General features: G+C 39.9%; 1 protein-coding gene and 2 pseudogenes across 1 annotated transcript in view; all 3 read right to left on the bottom strand.

Annotated features, from left to right (window-relative positions):
• LOC143123485 (myosin heavy chain, fast skeletal muscle-like) overlaps positions 1–12,327 on the bottom strand; it is a 201,065-nt gene extending 188,738 nt beyond the window's left edge. Inside the window, exons 1-22 of the mRNA XM_076284941.1 lie at positions 12,226–12,327; positions 12,084–12,144; positions 9,112–9,230; positions 8,854–9,003; positions 8,589–8,759; positions 8,226–8,457; positions 8,048–8,115; positions 7,875–7,962; positions 7,578–7,695; positions 7,355–7,478; positions 7,185–7,250; positions 7,025–7,087; positions 6,557–6,946; positions 6,223–6,468; positions 5,931–6,127; positions 5,638–5,821; positions 5,384–5,549; positions 5,172–5,296; positions 4,778–5,086; positions 4,427–4,630; positions 2,241–2,366; positions 1,960–2,130 (exon numbers count right to left, since the gene is read on the bottom strand). Of these exons, the coding sequence (XP_076141056.1) occupies positions 1,960–2,130; positions 2,241–2,366; positions 4,427–4,630; positions 4,778–5,086; positions 5,172–5,296; positions 5,384–5,549; positions 5,638–5,821; positions 5,931–6,127; positions 6,223–6,468; positions 6,557–6,946; positions 7,025–7,087; positions 7,185–7,250; positions 7,355–7,478; positions 7,578–7,695; positions 7,875–7,962; positions 8,048–8,115; positions 8,226–8,457; positions 8,589–8,759; positions 8,854–9,003; positions 9,112–9,230; positions 12,084–12,144; positions 12,226–12,327 (3,480 nt within the window). The remainder of the gene's footprint in view (positions 1–1,959; positions 2,131–2,240; positions 2,367–4,426; positions 4,631–4,777; positions 5,087–5,171; positions 5,297–5,383; positions 5,550–5,637; positions 5,822–5,930; positions 6,128–6,222; positions 6,469–6,556; positions 6,947–7,024; positions 7,088–7,184; positions 7,251–7,354; positions 7,479–7,577; positions 7,696–7,874; positions 7,963–8,047; positions 8,116–8,225; positions 8,458–8,588; positions 8,760–8,853; positions 9,004–9,111; positions 9,231–12,083; positions 12,145–12,225) is intronic.
• Positions 1–14,266, bottom strand: part of LOC143123546 (myosin heavy chain, fast skeletal muscle-like) — a 245,337-nt pseudogene extending 231,071 nt beyond the window's left edge.
• Positions 1,232–12,327, bottom strand: LOC143123486 (myosin heavy chain, fast skeletal muscle-like; annotated as a pseudogene).
• Positions 14,267–17,081: the final 2,815 nt, after the last annotated feature.

The raw sequence follows: 17,081 nt of genomic DNA, 5'->3' as shown, positions 1-17,081 counted from the left end.
ACACACTGGGGGCTACAAACCAGTGTTGCGCGGGTTTGGTCACAAGCGGCCCGCAGTCGCCCGATATTTTAATCAACCAAGGTAGACAAGAGAGATACATTGCTGGTCAAAACGTTAGCGTAAGAACTGGTTTAAAATGCTGAATGAAGCACAAAGCTTTACTAAAGCACATCCACTGTTTAAAGTCACAAACACAACGAACTAAGGTAACTTTTATGCATGCGCGAACCTATACATACCGGTAGATATGACTGTGTAGTCTGTGCCATAAGATTTATTCCTGCAGGCTGCCCATTTCGGCTGTCATACTTTTAAATGGCTTCGCAAGAAGTAGGCCTACATAGACCATAACTTGTACTACTGTCATCTTCTTTAAGAACTTTTCCCAATATTTCCCATAGCCTATATCGCTTTTCCTGAAGGGGTGTCTTTATTATTTTAACTCGCGTCTTCAGCTTCTTTATTGTTGACTTACTGTATTTATGCTTTACTGTATTGATGCTAGCCTTCTCGTGATATTTTAAGTAGGCCTATTTGTAGAAAATATATATTTAATTAATTTTAACTGACCCGCCCGCAAATGATCCGAATATCATTAAAATATTTGGTTTATGACTCATAACCGCGGGTGACCTGCAAGCTTACGAGGGGAGTTGTGGGAGATTCAGGTAGGGTTGCGACTTTTTGGACTCGCCCACTCTGTCAAAGAGACGTGAATCATGTTTTGGCCTACAAACCTTTTAAAATATCGAAAACGGATCATTGATCAGGGGGAAAAAATATCATGGATCAGGAAAAAATAATTTTCCTCGGCCCTCCCCCCAGGCCAAAACATTTCTCCTGGGCCTTCCCCTAAGGCTTAAAAAATTATCTTAGGCCCTCCCCCCCCTGACGACCGGCCCTCCCCCCCCGGTAAATATCGTACAGTCCCTTAAAGGAACCATATGTAAGATTGTGGCCAAAACTGGTACTGCAATCACTTTCAAAATACTGTAGAGCGGTGTCCCGGGTACCGTTGACCAAACATTTAGGAAGTAGATGACGGGGGGAAATAATAACTTTGACAATATCTGTATCCTATAATAAGCAAATTATTCTGACTGACATTAACAATGAACTCATATACAGTATGATGAAATGAAAATATGTTTATTATGTAGTAGTTAAAAAATAGCCACAGTAATCAGGATATTATTCCAGCTGAATAACAAGGCAGAAGATTTCACAGGATTTACTCTGCAGCCTCCTTGCCCTAAGACAGAGAAATTGAGAAATTTAATGTAATTGAGTAGTGACATACGTATGATGACTTACACATTGAAATATGGTAAATTTGATTTACCTTTCCAGAATCACGGCTCTTTGCTCTCAACTTGTTGACCTGGGATTCAGCAATGTCAGCACGCTCCTCAGCCTCCTCTAGCTCATGCTGAACTTTCCTGAACTTGGACAGGTAGCCGTTGGCTTGCTCCTCCTAATAATAAGCAGATATGTTTATGAGTTGTACAGAGGCTTAAGTTCTAAAGCAAACCTATACAGATATTTTTTTATTTATATGAAAGGCAAGACATTTGGCCATATACGCAATATAAGAGACTGCTTACAGCTTCCTCAGCCTGCCTCTTGTATGCTTGTCAACCAGGTCTTGCAGTCTGGTGACATTCTTCTTGTCCTCCTCAGTCTGAAAAGAAAAACAATCTGTCAATCGTTGTACTCTTCAAGGTAAATGTATTTCAATAGTGGTTAAATAAAGTTTGTACCTGGTAGGTGAGTTCCTTCACCCTCCTCTCGTATTTGCGGACTCCCTTGACAGCATCAACACCACGTCGTTGTTCATTCTCAACCTCACCTTCCAGCTCACAAACCTTTACATGAACAACATTTTCATTTCAGACAAGGTCTTCATTTTATTCATTACATTTTGAACAATTTTTATCTTATCCATGTTTAGCCACTCACCCTGGACTCCAGTTTCTGGAGTTGTTTCTTGCCACCCTTCATGGCCAGATTCTCAGCCTCATCCAGGCGGTGCTGCAGATCCTTCACAGTGACCTCCAGGTTCTTCTTCATCCTCTCCAGATGAGAACTGGTGTCCTGCTCCTTCTTCAGCTCCTCTGCCATCATGGCAGCCTAGATGACGCCATGACGGTTTATGGAAGGTAGCATTAAAAAAACATACCCTTCATGTTAACATGTTTATTATGTTATGGATGAAATAAGAAAAATATATCACTACTTACATCAGTGATGGCTTTCTTGGCCTTGTCCTCAGCATTTCTAGCCTCCTGGACAATGTCATCAACCTCACTTTGGACCTGAACCAGGTCAGCCTCAAGCTTCTTCTTGGTGTTAATCAGACTTGTGTTCTAACATTCAGAAATAATTTGTTAAATGTTAAATGATGAAAAATATTTTGAAAGTACTGTGGAAACGATGGAAAGAATGATTTTATGTGAGGTAAAAAAGTATATGTCCAACTGCTTTTAAAACCGCTGTTGTGAAACCTTTTCTTAAAAAGTCGAATCTTGACCATACTAATCTGAGCAACTACAGGCCTATATCAAACCTACCGTTCCTGAGCAAAGTACTTGAAAAAGTTGTTTGTAATCAGTTAAATACCTTCCTCAACGAAAACAGTATCCTTGAAAAATTCCAATCAGGTTTTAGATCATATCACAGCACAGAAACGGCTCAAGTAAGAATAGTCAATGATCTTAGACTGCCTACTGACTGAAACAGTCTCAATCCTTATTCTTCTAGATTTGAGTGCGGCATTTGACACCATTGATCATAGCATCCTAATTCACCGCCTTGCGAAGTGGGTGGGTCTCTCTGATAATGTTCTAAACTGGTTTCAAACCTACATTACTGGCAGAGATTGTTATATCAGTCTAGGAGATCATGTGTCTGTAAAACATGACTTGCCTTTTGGTGTGGCTCAGAGGAGCTGCCTTGGTCCCCTGCTCTTTTTCCTATTCATGCTTTTGTTGGGAAACATAATAAACTACGCAGATGATGCCCAATTGTATATTTCTGTGGAGCCAACTAACCCAGATGGCCTTTGCTCCCTCACTGCATGCCTAACCTCCATTAATCAGTGGATGAGCAAAACATTTTTGAAACTAAATGATGACAAAACAGAGGTACTTTTGGTTGGACCAAAACCAAAGCGAGACATTGTTCTTAGTAATCTGGGGAACTTGGCGCACCAGGTCAAACCAAAAGTAACAAGCCTTGTGTCATCTTAGATGCAGAGTTGAGTTTTAAGCCCCATATCAGTAAAGTTACTCAGACAGCCTATTTCCACCTGAGAAACATTGCCAAAGTGCGGCCATTTTAACTCAACAAGATGCAGAAAAACTAATTCATGCCTTTATCACTAGCAGGTTAGACTACTGCAATGCACTTTTCACTGGTCTTCCCAAAAAACTTCTAAATAAATTGGCACTCATACAGAACTGGCTGAATTGCACTAGCTCCCTGTTTCCTATAGAATTGATTTTAAGGTTATGTTAATTACTCACAAAGCTCTGAATGGCATAGCACCTTTATACAGTATATCTCTGAGCTTTTAATATCATCAACCACAAAGGAAACTTAGATCATCGAATTCTAATCTTTTAATTGTACCTAAATTGCTCCACAAGCAAAGTGGAGAAGCTGCTTTTATCCATTATGCCCCAAAACTATGGAACACCCTGCCTCTGTACATCAAGCAGGCGAGTTCAATAAATATTTCTAAAAAAGATCTGAAAACATACCTGTAGACTACTTTTTCATATTATTCTACATCTGCTGCCATGGGAGGGCGCAGCCAGCCAGAAGCAGATGGGCTCCCCCTATTAAGTCAGGTTCTGCTCAAGGTTTCTTCCTGAAATATGGGAGTTTTTCCTTGCCACAGTTGCCATATTACGTGTTTGTGGGGGGTAAAGGGTTAAGGCTGCCAGTCTTGAATGTCCGCATCAACGGGGCCTAAGCATTTGTTAGCCTAGGCATTTGTCAGCAAAGCCTTTATATATCCATAGTAGTATAATAGTATTTCTGATATGTTGCTGATTGGATCATAAACGGCCACAGCAACAAAGGGGAATGACTGACTCTTCTCTAATAACTGTGTTACATGTTATTTCTTATATTTCTGATATGTTGCTGATTGGATCATAAACGGCCACAGCAACAAAGGGGAATGACTGACTCTTCTCTAATAACTGTGTTACATGTTATTTCTTATATTTCTGATATGTTGCTGATTGGATCATAAACGGCCAAAGCAATGAAGAAAAGTGAAAGTGATTGATAATGACAGACTGATATTATTGTGTTACATGCTCCAAATGTAAAGCACTTTGAGCTGCATTCTGTGTATGAAAGATGCTATACAAATAAAGCTTATTATTATTATTATTATTATTATTATTATGTCCACCTGAGAGTGCAGGAGGCCAACACGCTCACTGGCATCAACTAGCTCCTGTTCAGCCACTTTGCGGCCTCTCTCTGTCTGCTCCAGGGCAGCTCTGAGCTCCTCAATCTCAGCCACCATCAGGGTGTTTCTGCGCTCCACCATGGCAACCTGCTCCTTCCCGTCTTCTTGTCCTCTGACAGCATCATCAAGATGCAGTTGGGCATCCTAACAGAAAAACATGGAATGACAAAAGAGACGTCATGCTACCAAAAGACAGTTCAGATGTTTTATGGAGATACTTGTCAAATGTATAGTAATGGTGGTTAGATGAGATCACATAGAACCCTTGTACTACTTCATTCTATAACTGACCTTGAGTTTACCCTGCACATTTCTCAGTTGTTTCTGGGACTCAGCAGCCTGGCGGTTAGCATGGCTCAGCTGAATTTCCATCTCATTGAGGTCTCCCTCCATCTTCTTCTTGATTCTCAGAGCATCATTTCTGCTCCTGACCTCAGAGTCCAAAGTGCTCTGCATGGAATCAATCACCCTCTGGCTGTTCCTCTTGATTTGCTCCATCTCCTCATCCTTTTCTGCAAGTTTCCTGTCAACCTCACCCTTGACCTGGTTGAGTTCAAGTTGGACACGAAGAATCTTGGACTCCTCATGCTCAAGAGTTCCCTAAACAAAGAAAATTAAGAATTGTTAAATATAACATTATCTTTTCAGTTTTTCACTGTGTAGAAAAGCCCGCCTGAATTTCTACCTCAGCCTCCTCCAGGGCTGTCTGGATCTCAGCCTTTTCAGTTTCTACAGTCTTCTTGGCCTTCTCCAGCTCATGGATGCTCTTTCCAGTCTCACCAAGCTGCTCAGTCAGGTCCGAGATCTCCTCTATAAACATGAATATTACAGGATATTATAGTAAACAATATTGTTTGGATGTTTTAAAATTATATGGATTGGGTTGATTTGTCTCACGTTGCAAATTCTTGTTCTCCCTCTTCAGGGTCTCCAGGTGGTCAAGAGACTCCTCATAGGAGTTCTTCATCTTGAACAGTTCAGTGCTGAGGGTACGAGCCTCTTTCTGGGCACCCTCCAACTCTGCCTGACCCTCCTCGTACTTCTGCTTCCATTCTGCCAGGACCTTTTAGAAAAAGTTTTTGTTATAAGGCTTATAATTACTAAGCTTTTACTATGCACTCCACATTTGAATGGTGTTGTGGAGATAATACCTTGTCAAAGTTTCTTTGCTTCTTGTCAAGGTTGGCAGCTAGACCATTGGCTCTCTCCACATCAATCATGAGGTCCTCAACCTCACCCTGGAGTCTCTGCTTGGTCTTATCCAGAGAGGCACACTTGGAGTTGACAGCCTCGATTTGCTCCTCAGCTTCCTGCAGACGCTGGGCAAGCTTTTTTCTGAAAATACCAAAAGAGTGATGTCAGAGGGACATTATGGGTTTTCTTCAAGAAAATGCAAGGTTTTAATTAACATCCAAATTCACTTTGTTGCATCTTTAACACATACTTGGACTCCTCAAGCTCCTCAGTACGCTGGATGGCATCAGTTTCATACTTGGTCCTCCACTGAGCAACCTCGCTGTTGGCCTTGGACATGCCACGCTGAAGTTCAGCTTTAGCCTCCTGCTCTTCCTCAAACTGCTCCCTCAGGAGGTCACAGTCATGGCGTGCAGACTGAACAGCATGGGCCAGGGCGTTCTTGGCCTATGTGTTAACAAGTGAGGGTGTTAAAGCCTTTCACATAATGTGTTCTATGTAATCCAATTTGTTTTTCTCTTGGTGCATCAGTATATCAGTACCTTGACCTCCTCCTCATTCAGTCTCTTCAGCTCCTCAATTTGTTGAGTGAAGGCCTGTTTGCTTCTGGTCAACTGAGACACAAGAGCATCCTTCTCCTCAACCTGGCGGCCAAGCTCACCATTTTCAGTTTGAAGTCTTGCTCTCTGAGCACTGAGGTCATTGACCTGGCGACCAGCCTCATCACTCTTGGCCTTGGTTTCACTGAGTTGGTCCTCAAGGGTGCGGCACATCTTCTCCAGATTTCCCTGTTTATGAAAATGCCCATTAGTAGCAAAAACTTCATTATAAGTTGGTTTGTTTTAAAGATAACATGAGGGTAAACATCTCATCAACCTTAGCTTTAGCAACAGCCTCCATGTTGCTGGAGAGATCATCAATCTCCATCTTGTATTCACTCTTTTCCTTCTCAAGCTTCTGCTTGACACGCTGGAGGTTGTCGATCTGCTCTCCCAGCTCAGCCACGCTATCGGCCTGCTTCTTGCGGAGAGCTGCAGCAGTGGCTTCATGCTGCAGGGTGGACTCCTCAAGGTCACGACGCAGCTTCTGGAACTCAGCCTCACGCTTCTTGTTCATCTCAATTTGAGCAGCAGTGGCACCACCAGCCTCCTCAAGCCTCTCACTGATCTCCTCAAGTTCCCTGGAGAGATCAGCTCTCTGCTTCTCAACCTTGGCACGAGCTGCACGCTCAGCCTCAATCTCTTCCTCCAGTTCCTCAATGCGGGCCTATTGGTGAAAAGAATATTGGTAAGACAGAAAATTGCAAAAAAGCTCAGATTTTGATTCGCTAGAGAATAATTAAACCTGAAGCTCCTTGATCTTCTTCTGCAGCTGAGCACCCAGTGAAATCTTTAAGACTTCTGAGCTCTAAAATAAAATAATAAAACAATTACCTCCTTTCCATCATCTTGACAAACTCCCTCCTCATCAGGTATGCACGGCAGAGAGCTTGAGTCATTGTGACCAGGGCAGCCAGTTTCTCATCTCGCATCTCCTCAAGGGTACCCAGTAGGCCAGCTTTGAAGAACACCTGAGAGATAAAGGAAAATATCAGCATGAATTTGACACAGAAAAAGTTTAGCTGTTGTTTGTACTCGTGACAGGCAGATAATAGATTGCATGCAACTTATCTACCTTTGTGTGTCCAAACATGTACTGGGTGTGATCAACGTCAATGGATCCCAACAGCTTCTCAGCAGCCTTCTTGTTATCAATGAATTGACCATCAGGGATCACACTGGCATTCAGCACTTTGTATCTGGACAGAATAAATACATGTACATATACATTATTACTTTTCTCCTCTATAAATGCAGTATTGAATATGTGTAATATTTCATTGGCTTTCTCAGTTCACCTTTGCTTGAAGTCACCATATAGGATTCTGCTTGGGAAACCCTTTCTGCAGATTCTGATACCCTCAAGTACACCATTGCACCTGAGCTGGTGGATGACCAGGAAGTTCTGCATCAGACCTGTTAATATAGAGAGATGTGTATTTTTCAATACAAGATACAAGAGTTAGAGCAATGACATGTATAATATGATGACCAGGAAGTTCTGCATATAAGCTGTCAAGTACATGTCATGAGATCTTCTATTCACAATGTGATACACGAATAATGCAGACATCTTTATACCAAACACCTTTTACCTGGTTTCTTAATTTCATTTGGAATTAGACAACGCACAAAGTGAGGATGGGTGCTCCTCAAGTTGGTCATCAGTTTGCCCAAGTTCTCCTGTTGAGATAAGAATGCAATCAAAACATCCCCTCACCTTTCATTTAGATGATTTATTTGTTTGTTATTGGTTTAATATACACACCCTGAACTGTGATGACACTGTCTGCATGGAGCCACCCTTCTTCTTCTTCTTACCACCACCACCAGACTCTGTTGACATACACATTATTCAATGATTGAGGTATACATATATATATATAAATTAATAAATGGGATATTTTTGCATTAGCTTGTAGACTTGTATAGTGTTTTGTTGTTACCCTCAACAACAGGTGGGTACAAGACAGGCAGGAGTTTTACTCCCGATTTCTGGTACAACTGCACAACAGAATCGTTCAGTGGATCCTTGTTCTTGTCCAGCCATCCACCAACATTGTAGTCCACAGTGCCGGCATAGTGCACCAGGGAGAAGTGGGCCTCAGCCTTGCCTTTAGCAGGCTTGGGCTTCTCAAAGGCCTTAGTCTTGCCAAGATGCTGATCATACAGCTTGTTCTTGAAAGTGGTGTCAGAGGATGGCAAAGATACCCATAGGCTGTAAAAAATATTTGTGGTTTTAAAAGAAGTCATTATGTTATAAAATGAATCTAGTACTTCACAATTTAAACAAATGAATTAAAACAAACCTTTTCTATAAGCTCAATGCAAGCGGCCAAATCCATGCCGAAGTCAATGAACTCCCAAACAATTCCCTCTTTCTTGTACTCCTCTTGCTCCAGAACGAACATGTGGTGGTTGAAGAACTGTTGTAATTTCTCATTGGTGAAGTTGATACACAGCTGCTCCATGCTGTTGAACTGTGATTGAAAAAAAAATGGAATATGAATGTCCCCAACTAAAATTATATTACATTGTTCTTTGAGTGAAAAAAATTTGTTAAATTATACTCACATCGAAAATCTCAAAGCCAGCAATATCCAGCACACCGATAAAGAACTGCCTTGGCTGTTTAGTGTCCAACATCTGGTTGATACGGATGACCATCCACAAGAACATCCTCTCATAGATGGACTTGGACAAGGCCGACACTGCGTTATTGACCTGAAATAGAATATCAAAGCAATGGTCATGCTATATTCAAACCAAAAAGTAAAATGCTTATAAGATAAAAGCAGATCATTTCATGGGATCTGAAATCTAAAATAGTACCTGTGGTACAGTCTGACCCTTGGTGACAAACTCATTTCCGACTTTCACTCTTGGGTAGCACAGAGCCTTCAGCATGTCAGCAGAGTTCAGGCCCAGGAGGTAAGCGACTTTGTCAGCATCTAAAAACAGGGCAACAGTCTAGCATTTATTGAAATTTATAGCGATCAAAACTTGTTCATACTCCACACTCCAAACTAATTTGGGACAGCATATGAAACAAGTTTGTCCACATAAATCTCCTCTCCCTAAATCAAAAAGTTTGGCCAAGATAGTGTAGGTTAAAACACTATAAATAAATCACAAAAAAATGAAGTTATCAGAGTGACCATCGTTTTGTACATTATTGTGAAGTGAAGAGATACTTTACTAATCCTGAGGGAAATTTAGAATACAAATATCCATGAACATGATATGAATAACATGATGGCCAGTGGCGCAAAAAGTGGGTATGCTCTATATGCGGTGCATAGGGGCGCAACACCATGGGGGCGCCAAAGCGATGGTAAAAAAAAAAAAAAAAAAATATATATATATATATATATATATATTTGCTATTTTCTATATTGTTTTGCATTTCTAAACCATTTCAACATTTTGTCAATGTAACATTTTAGAGGACTAACAGGCTACAGTAGGCGCCCTATCTCATAAGATTCCATAATATAATTTTGACATAGAAGAGGGAGTGGGGGGGCACCGTGAGCACTGAGCGAGCGGGTACGAGTAGTGAGTTGCTTTCTATGGAAAAAGATGGTTACAGCAAAAAAGCTGTCGGTGGCTAAAAATAGAAAAAGACAGAGGGAAAAGGAGATGGCATGTCAAGGGATGCGACATCAGTTAAATAAGTGGATGGTGAAAGGCAACAGGTAGGATTTAAAGTGTGACGTCTGTGCTTGGAGGCTTGCAAATATTCATGTTAAGAGACTAGCATTTGTTAAGCATATGCCGATTGAACATAGCTTATTCCATTCAGATAGCTAGGTGGTTACCATGCTTGTACTGCACTTTTAATGGCAAACAAAAATGTCACGCTAGCAACAACTCATTACATGTTTCCATATCCCAACAATGAGGGCTCCTTGTAATAACTTACTATTGTGTTGTCAATGTGGAGCAAACAAACAAGGCTAGAGTTGGATCAGCCTTATCCTTTGTAAGTAGCCTAACAGCTGGCAAAAGTACGTTATGAGAACCGTTTAGACTCTCTTAAAGTGACTGCACCATTTATTAATACTTCCTCAAGTTAAACATCAAATTGGCAGCATTTCTTTAACAAAAATATATTTAACTAGATGTACCGCAGAGCGGTACAAAATATGACCGCCGCCCAGTCCAGCACATTTTTTCCACAAAAAGAAATCACGCTGAAAGGCCTATATGATTCTAACTGTCTCACTAAATTGCATTATCCACACTCAATTCTCACTGGTATCTGCTAGACAACAAGTACCAAAACATGATTAGTTCATAGATTTCACATGTAAAATTCATTTTATACAACCCCACCTCCATCTTGCCTGTTCATAATTATGAGAAATTCTTGATTGTTTGTGTTATGTTTATGTTATGTGTGTGTGTGTGTGTGTGTGTGTGTGTGTGTGTGCGTGTGTGTGCGTGCCTGCGTATGTGCCTGTGCATGGAAGCGTACATATGTCTACTGTGTGAGTATGTGTCATGATTACTGTGAATGTGTGTGTGTGTGTGTGTATCTGTTTGTGCACATGTGTGCACATGAACTGGGCTAACATGACCCCTGGAGGCAAATATACGGAAAAAATGGTCATCCTAGGCCCTACAGTTCTCAAGATATTCACAGAGAACTGTGTCTGGCCTACCCTCCTTTCGGGGGGTCCAGTCCAGCGGGGGGGCTACAGATCAAAACGAAAAATGACAGTTCCATGCTATCCATGTGGGGGTACATGCCCACCAAGTTTTGTGTACCCCGGTCTTTCAGTGTCCCGGGAATCCTTGTTGGTGTACGTCACTAAATGTACACATAAATTGTTTTATTGTAAGGCCCCCCATGAACGAAAGTACACAAAACTTGGCATGCATTCGGAGGGTGTCATAATGATCCTACACTTTCAATTTCGTGCAGTTTTGACCATGTCAGCCAGAGATATTGTGATGAAAACACCTAATTTTTTGCTTTTTAATTTTTAACTAGGTGGCGCTATACATGAAATAAGTGGTAATGGGATGGGTTGACATGGCCCCTTGAGATCAACATACAAAAAAAAGGTGGACCTCCTAGGCCCTACGGTTCTCGAGATATTCACAGAAAACTGTCTCCGGCCACCTACAGGCCAGTTGGTGTATAGTAACATAAATGAATTTATTGTGTGGCCCCCCATGAACGGAATTCCACGAAACTTGGCGTGCATTCAGAGGGTGTCATAATGATCGATCCTACACTTCCAATTTCGTGCAGTTTTGACTATGTTAGGTCACAGATACCTGCGATTACAACACCTCATTTTTACTTTTTTGTGTTTAACTAGGTGGCGCTATACATGAAATGAGTGGTTATGGAATGGGTTGACATGGCCCCTTGAGATCAACATACAAAAAAAAAATGGTCCTCCTAAACCTTACGGTTCTCGAGATATTCACAGAAAACTGTGTCTGCCCTACCCTCCTTTCGGGGGGTCCAGTCCAGCGGGGGGGCTACAGATCAAAACGAAAAACGATGGTTCCATGCTATCCATATGGGGTTACATGCCCACCAAGTTTCGTCTACCCCGGTCTTTCAGTGTCCCGGGAATCATTGACAGAAATTTGGACATGCGAAAAAGAAAAAAAAAAAAAATCTGACTAAACCTATATGACCGCCGCTTCGCTGCGCGGCGGTCATAATAAACACTAATAGTGTAAATTATTGGCCTTTTGTTTACTTGTTGCCTACATGTAGTTGTGCCTAGTTGTTTGTGTTTCTTTTTTTTTGGAGGGGGGGGGGGCGCCAATATCAGCACCAGTCAGCTTGTAAATGGTGACTTTCTCCTCATTACTGAAACCCAGGATGTCAATGGCATCCTGTAATGATAAAGTATTTGATTATTTTAAAGCTTTCTTTAAGAAATTGAAGGGGGGAAAACACATTATTAGAAGACTTACATCTGTGGCATCCAACTCCTCTTTGTCATCAATGCTGGCCACAGTGATCTGACCCTGACTGCACATTGGGAAGTCATAGAGGTTGGCAGTGATGAGGGACATTTCCGTCGAGATTAAAACAAATATTTTACAAATTCAGAATTGAATGTGTTGATTTTTGGTAAGGTTTGATGAATATGTTAACCTTACCTATAATTTCAGGCTTGTGGTTGGTCATCATCTGGAAGAAGATGTGGTAGCCTCTCTCATCAGGAAGCTGGAATGTCACTCTAGACTTCTCCAACAGGTATTTTTACATGGGGAAGGATGTATTTTAATTTGATACATTTAAGGCAATAAAAGAGCATTTCTACTTGGAACAATTATACTTACAAGTCTCAATATCAGCACTAGCCAGTTTTCCAGAAGTGCCAAAGTGAATTCTGATGAATTTACCCTGTTTGAAATTACATTTTTACATTATTACATGTATTCATTTAGCTGATGCTTTTAACCAAAGCTGGTTAGACATGAGGAAAATATTCAAGTATTCAATAAATATTCAAATATTCAGTAATAGACCTAAGAGTAACAATACATGCTGCCTCTACTAATACAAAAAGTAAAAGATAATAGTAGAGGTTTAAGTAGAAATCGGAGGATGTTTTTTAAAAGAGATACTAATAGATATAAAACGAAGTACATGATCAGTTTGAGTTAAAAGAAAATAAGAAGTTGATCTAAAAACAAAAAATCATGTGAGAGATTAGATGAGAAACTAAACTTACAAAACGTGAAGAATTGTCATTCCTCACAGTCTTGGCATTACCATAAGCTTCCAGCAGTGGGTTGGCGGCAATGATCTGGTCTTCAAGAGAGCCCTGGGTGTCAATAGATACATTGTTACTTAAGTTCATGTCTCTGTTGCTATGTGATAATTAGCCTATAAATATGCAAGAGGTCCTATACCTTAATTTTTCCACTGCTGGCTGGTGGCTCTGCCTTCTTGCCACCAGACACTGCAATTGTTGCAAAGTACTGGATGACACGCTTGGTGTTTACAGTCTTTCCAGCACCAGATTCTCCACTGTATTAAACAGAATATATTGCAATTTGCTATATCACAATTACAAAGTATACCAGAAGAGTATAGAAGATGATGCAAAGAGTTAGCCCTCTATTAAAACTGTAAAAAGTTTTAAGGGATGCATTGACACTTACGTGATCAGGACAGACTGATTCTCCCTGTCTGTGGGGCAAAATAGAGATTTACATGAATAATTTATTTTACATAAAATATACAGTATAATGTATCAATATCATTCAGTGTTGGCTTTAAAAACAGAAAGCATACCTTGAAGCATGAACTGAAATGCGTTGTCAGAGACAGAGAAGATGTGGGGCGGGGCCTCCACACGCTTCTTGCCTCTGTAGGCATTCACCACTGCTTGATCGTATACGGGGAGCCACTTGTAGGGGTTCACAGTGACACAAAAAAGTCCAGAGTAGGTCTAGAATGAAGGAATAACGAAGATTGTTTTTTCAGCTTTTCCTTTTTTTTTTTTTTTTATTTGGTGAAAAGTATAATGCTTACGTAGATCATCCATGCTGCATAACGCTCTTTGAGGTTATACAAGACGGAGGCTTCGTTGAGGTGGGTCATCATGGCCATGTCCTCAATTTTGTCGTATTTGGGAGGATTTAAGGGGAAGACTTCATCTTCCTTCACTGTCCTTTCCTAAAACCAATGTATTAAACAGCTTTAACAAAGAGATGTATTCAAGAGACTTTCTGTTATAATGTCAGAGTTATAATGTCTAATGTGTTTAGAACAATTTTAACTTCCTTGCTAAAGTACCTCCTTGGTTTCAAGCGCTTCAACAACAACTTTGCCTCCTTCTCTCTTTTTTATTGTACCCTTGACGTACAAGTCCTCTTTGTCAACCACATAGCAAGCAGTCTTTGCATCAAAAGGTTTGGATTGGGCCTCAATTCTCTCCTTCTCAGGCTTACGAAGGTAAATGGCAGCTGTGCCAAACTGGGCCATTTCACCGTCCCCCATGGTTGCTGGTTACTGCATTAATCATAAACATGAAGAGCAGACAGTTTCGACATAAAAGCTTTTCATAATCAGACATATACAGACACAGTACTGCAGATAAAGTGTCATTGTCATTAAGGGGCAAAACTTGGAAAACCACAGTTGTTTGCCATACTTCCATATATGGAGCTTATCAATGTACAGGGTACTCAAACTGTACAAATCTTTAAAAAGTTAAATACAACACAGTCTTTTGATATCTAAATACAGTTTTTCTCAGTCGCTTTGGTGCTTTTTTCAGATCAGAATGAAAATTCTCATAACTATTAGTTCAACCTCCACAACATTTAGTCATTTGTGCACATCATAGTAGCAATTTCTCCTTCCTCTGAACAAATTGAAAATACTTTTGGACATGTATCAGTTGCTTTCATACAATTCTCTGCTGTTTTTTAACATTATCATTAGCTTATGTCATGTCAGTGAAAATGAACTATACTTACGAATGCTGAATAGTCGTTCCCAATAAAACTAATAGTCTTCATTTCATTGCTTGAGTCATTACATACAAAATTGTTGAACTAGTTATCAAATTCTGTCACAATGCTGTAGAATTGCAAAGAGCATACAATAAAAATGTACGTATTCAGTGTCTTGTACTCACTTACTCACCTAACTACAGCAATGTGTAACTTTACTGTAGTTTTCAAATGGCTGTACAAGTACTGTATAGTGCTGTCTTGAGCATGTTCAGGTAGTGTTACCGAGTTCTGACCTTTTTTTGCATTGGAAAACACTGAGAGAACTGTCATAATGAAAACATGACAAAGCCATTTGACTATCTTGATCATAAACGATGGTGTCAAGACTTCTCATTTTGATGACACTGACAGTTTCATTGACAAGAATACCTGCTTTTGAGGAATGGACTATCCATTTTGAGCAAGTCACGTGCTTTTACAGGTCATCCACTAGGTTTTGCAGTTTGCACTAATTGTTTTGAGAATTGCACTAACTGCTGTGCAAATGTTAATAGTGATGTGAGAAAAGCACCAAAGCGACTGAGAAAAACTGTAATAATGGAGCCGATTTATTTACTGCATTATTGTCCTGAAATGTAATCCCATCATCGTCATTCTGATATACACGTTGAATATACACACACATCCAAAACACATCATGCAAACTACTGAAGTTATTTATTTAAGCAATAAACCCTAAGAGGCTGTAGGTTACACTGATTTTAGAGCAGCCAAGATGCCTTGTTAGGCATGACATGCAAGCGGAGTGCCTGAAATCCCCCTTAGCTGTTCTAAAATCAGTTTAACCTATGGATTCGAGTGGCTTATTGCTTAGAGAGATATACATGTATTTCCTCAAGCTGAATGGTTGTCAAGCAATGTCAAGATGCAGCTTCTCTAACTTTTGTACCAAGTTGTGGTAGCACAGTAATTTGCAAATAGCACAAATAATAACAAAATGCTCAAGTTGTATGTTTGGCTGAATCGCGTTTGATGCCGTTGTAAAATCCAGCACAATCATAATCAAGGACCGGAAGTATCTGTTTTTAGAAGAACATATTAACTGACGATGATAGAACTTTTCAAATTTCCCCATTACCCTGTCAAAGCTTTTTTATTTAGTAAGATATCAATGAATTATGGTCCAGATCCAGATCAGATCTCCAGGTCATTGATGGTGTAGGGATATTGGACACAATCTGCTGTAAAGATTGAATATGTTTATATAAACTAGGCCTTGAATGGAGCACCTGTGTTCATACAAATAATTAGTAAATTCCTCCTAAAACATTTAGTTTACTTGAAGGCTTGTTTTAATCTGTTAAATGTTCAGATAAATCAGACGTAGTGCCTTACCTTTTCCTCCCACAACAAGATGAATTTTCCTCAGTTGAGTATCTAAAAACGACAAAATATACAAAGTCAAGTATTTATTATAGAAATAAATGTAATGTAAATACATACATTTGAGCAGTCCATGCTTCGTTCCAAGCTTTAGAGATGAGGAGATGCAGTCTGCCATCACACATTCTGTAATAGGAGGAGCTGCCTCCTGTCGGCCTGTGTCTGTGAAAGCAACCTATGACTTACTGTGCACTTGAACCCCCCCTGGCCTTTTGCAGCCCTCCACAGCCCTCCTTATATTGGCCGTATTGTGTCAACTAAGCAGAGCTCTAATAAGGCAAAGTGTGTTTGATTGATGTGTTTGGATCTATTTAAACATCATCTCAACCTGTCACACACAACAGTAAAAGAGGTTTCTCACCTCAAAGTAAGGGCCATAATTAAAATATGTTCCGTCTTTGTGACTCAACTTGTGAAATGATTTTGTGTGTATTTTAACTAATTCATTTATGGAATATATTAGGATTTAAAACATTGCAAAAACATTTGATATCTGGAGATGCTCATTATGGTAAACTACAGTAAGTGGCTATTTTTAACTGAACAGAAAAAACTGGAATAAGAAGTTAATGGTAGGGGCACATTGAGCAATGTTTTCCATAAATATGTTTTTTCAACATACTATAGAACAGTTGACCTATACTTTGATAGTATTGTGATACAAATGCAATTGTTATCATACAGTACTGTATATCCTAATTAAAGGGTAATGCCATGCCCCATACAGTAAGTCTGTTCACCAATTTTCCTTTTATGGCCAATTTGTGTGGTTTGTAAATATCAATATACTAAATGTTGTTTCCCTTTGATTTATAAGCTCCTTGAAATAAATAAATGTAATTAATATGTCCTTCAGATATTAATATGCTGCATTCTATTTATGCCCACCAAACATTCATGCTTAGACATTT

The sequence above is a fragment of the Alosa pseudoharengus genome, unplaced genomic scaffold (genome assembly GCF_046254945.1).
Source record: "Alosa pseudoharengus isolate Yale_2024_CS ecotype anadromous, Long Island Sound unplaced genomic scaffold, YU_APseudo_1.1 YU_APseudo_1.1_scf_14, whole genome shotgun sequence".
Taxonomy (NCBI): Eukaryota; Metazoa; Chordata; class Actinopteri; order Clupeiformes; family Clupeidae; genus Alosa; species Alosa pseudoharengus.
Note: the sequence above shows the minus strand (reverse complement) of the source record. Positions and strands in the feature narration are given on the sequence as shown.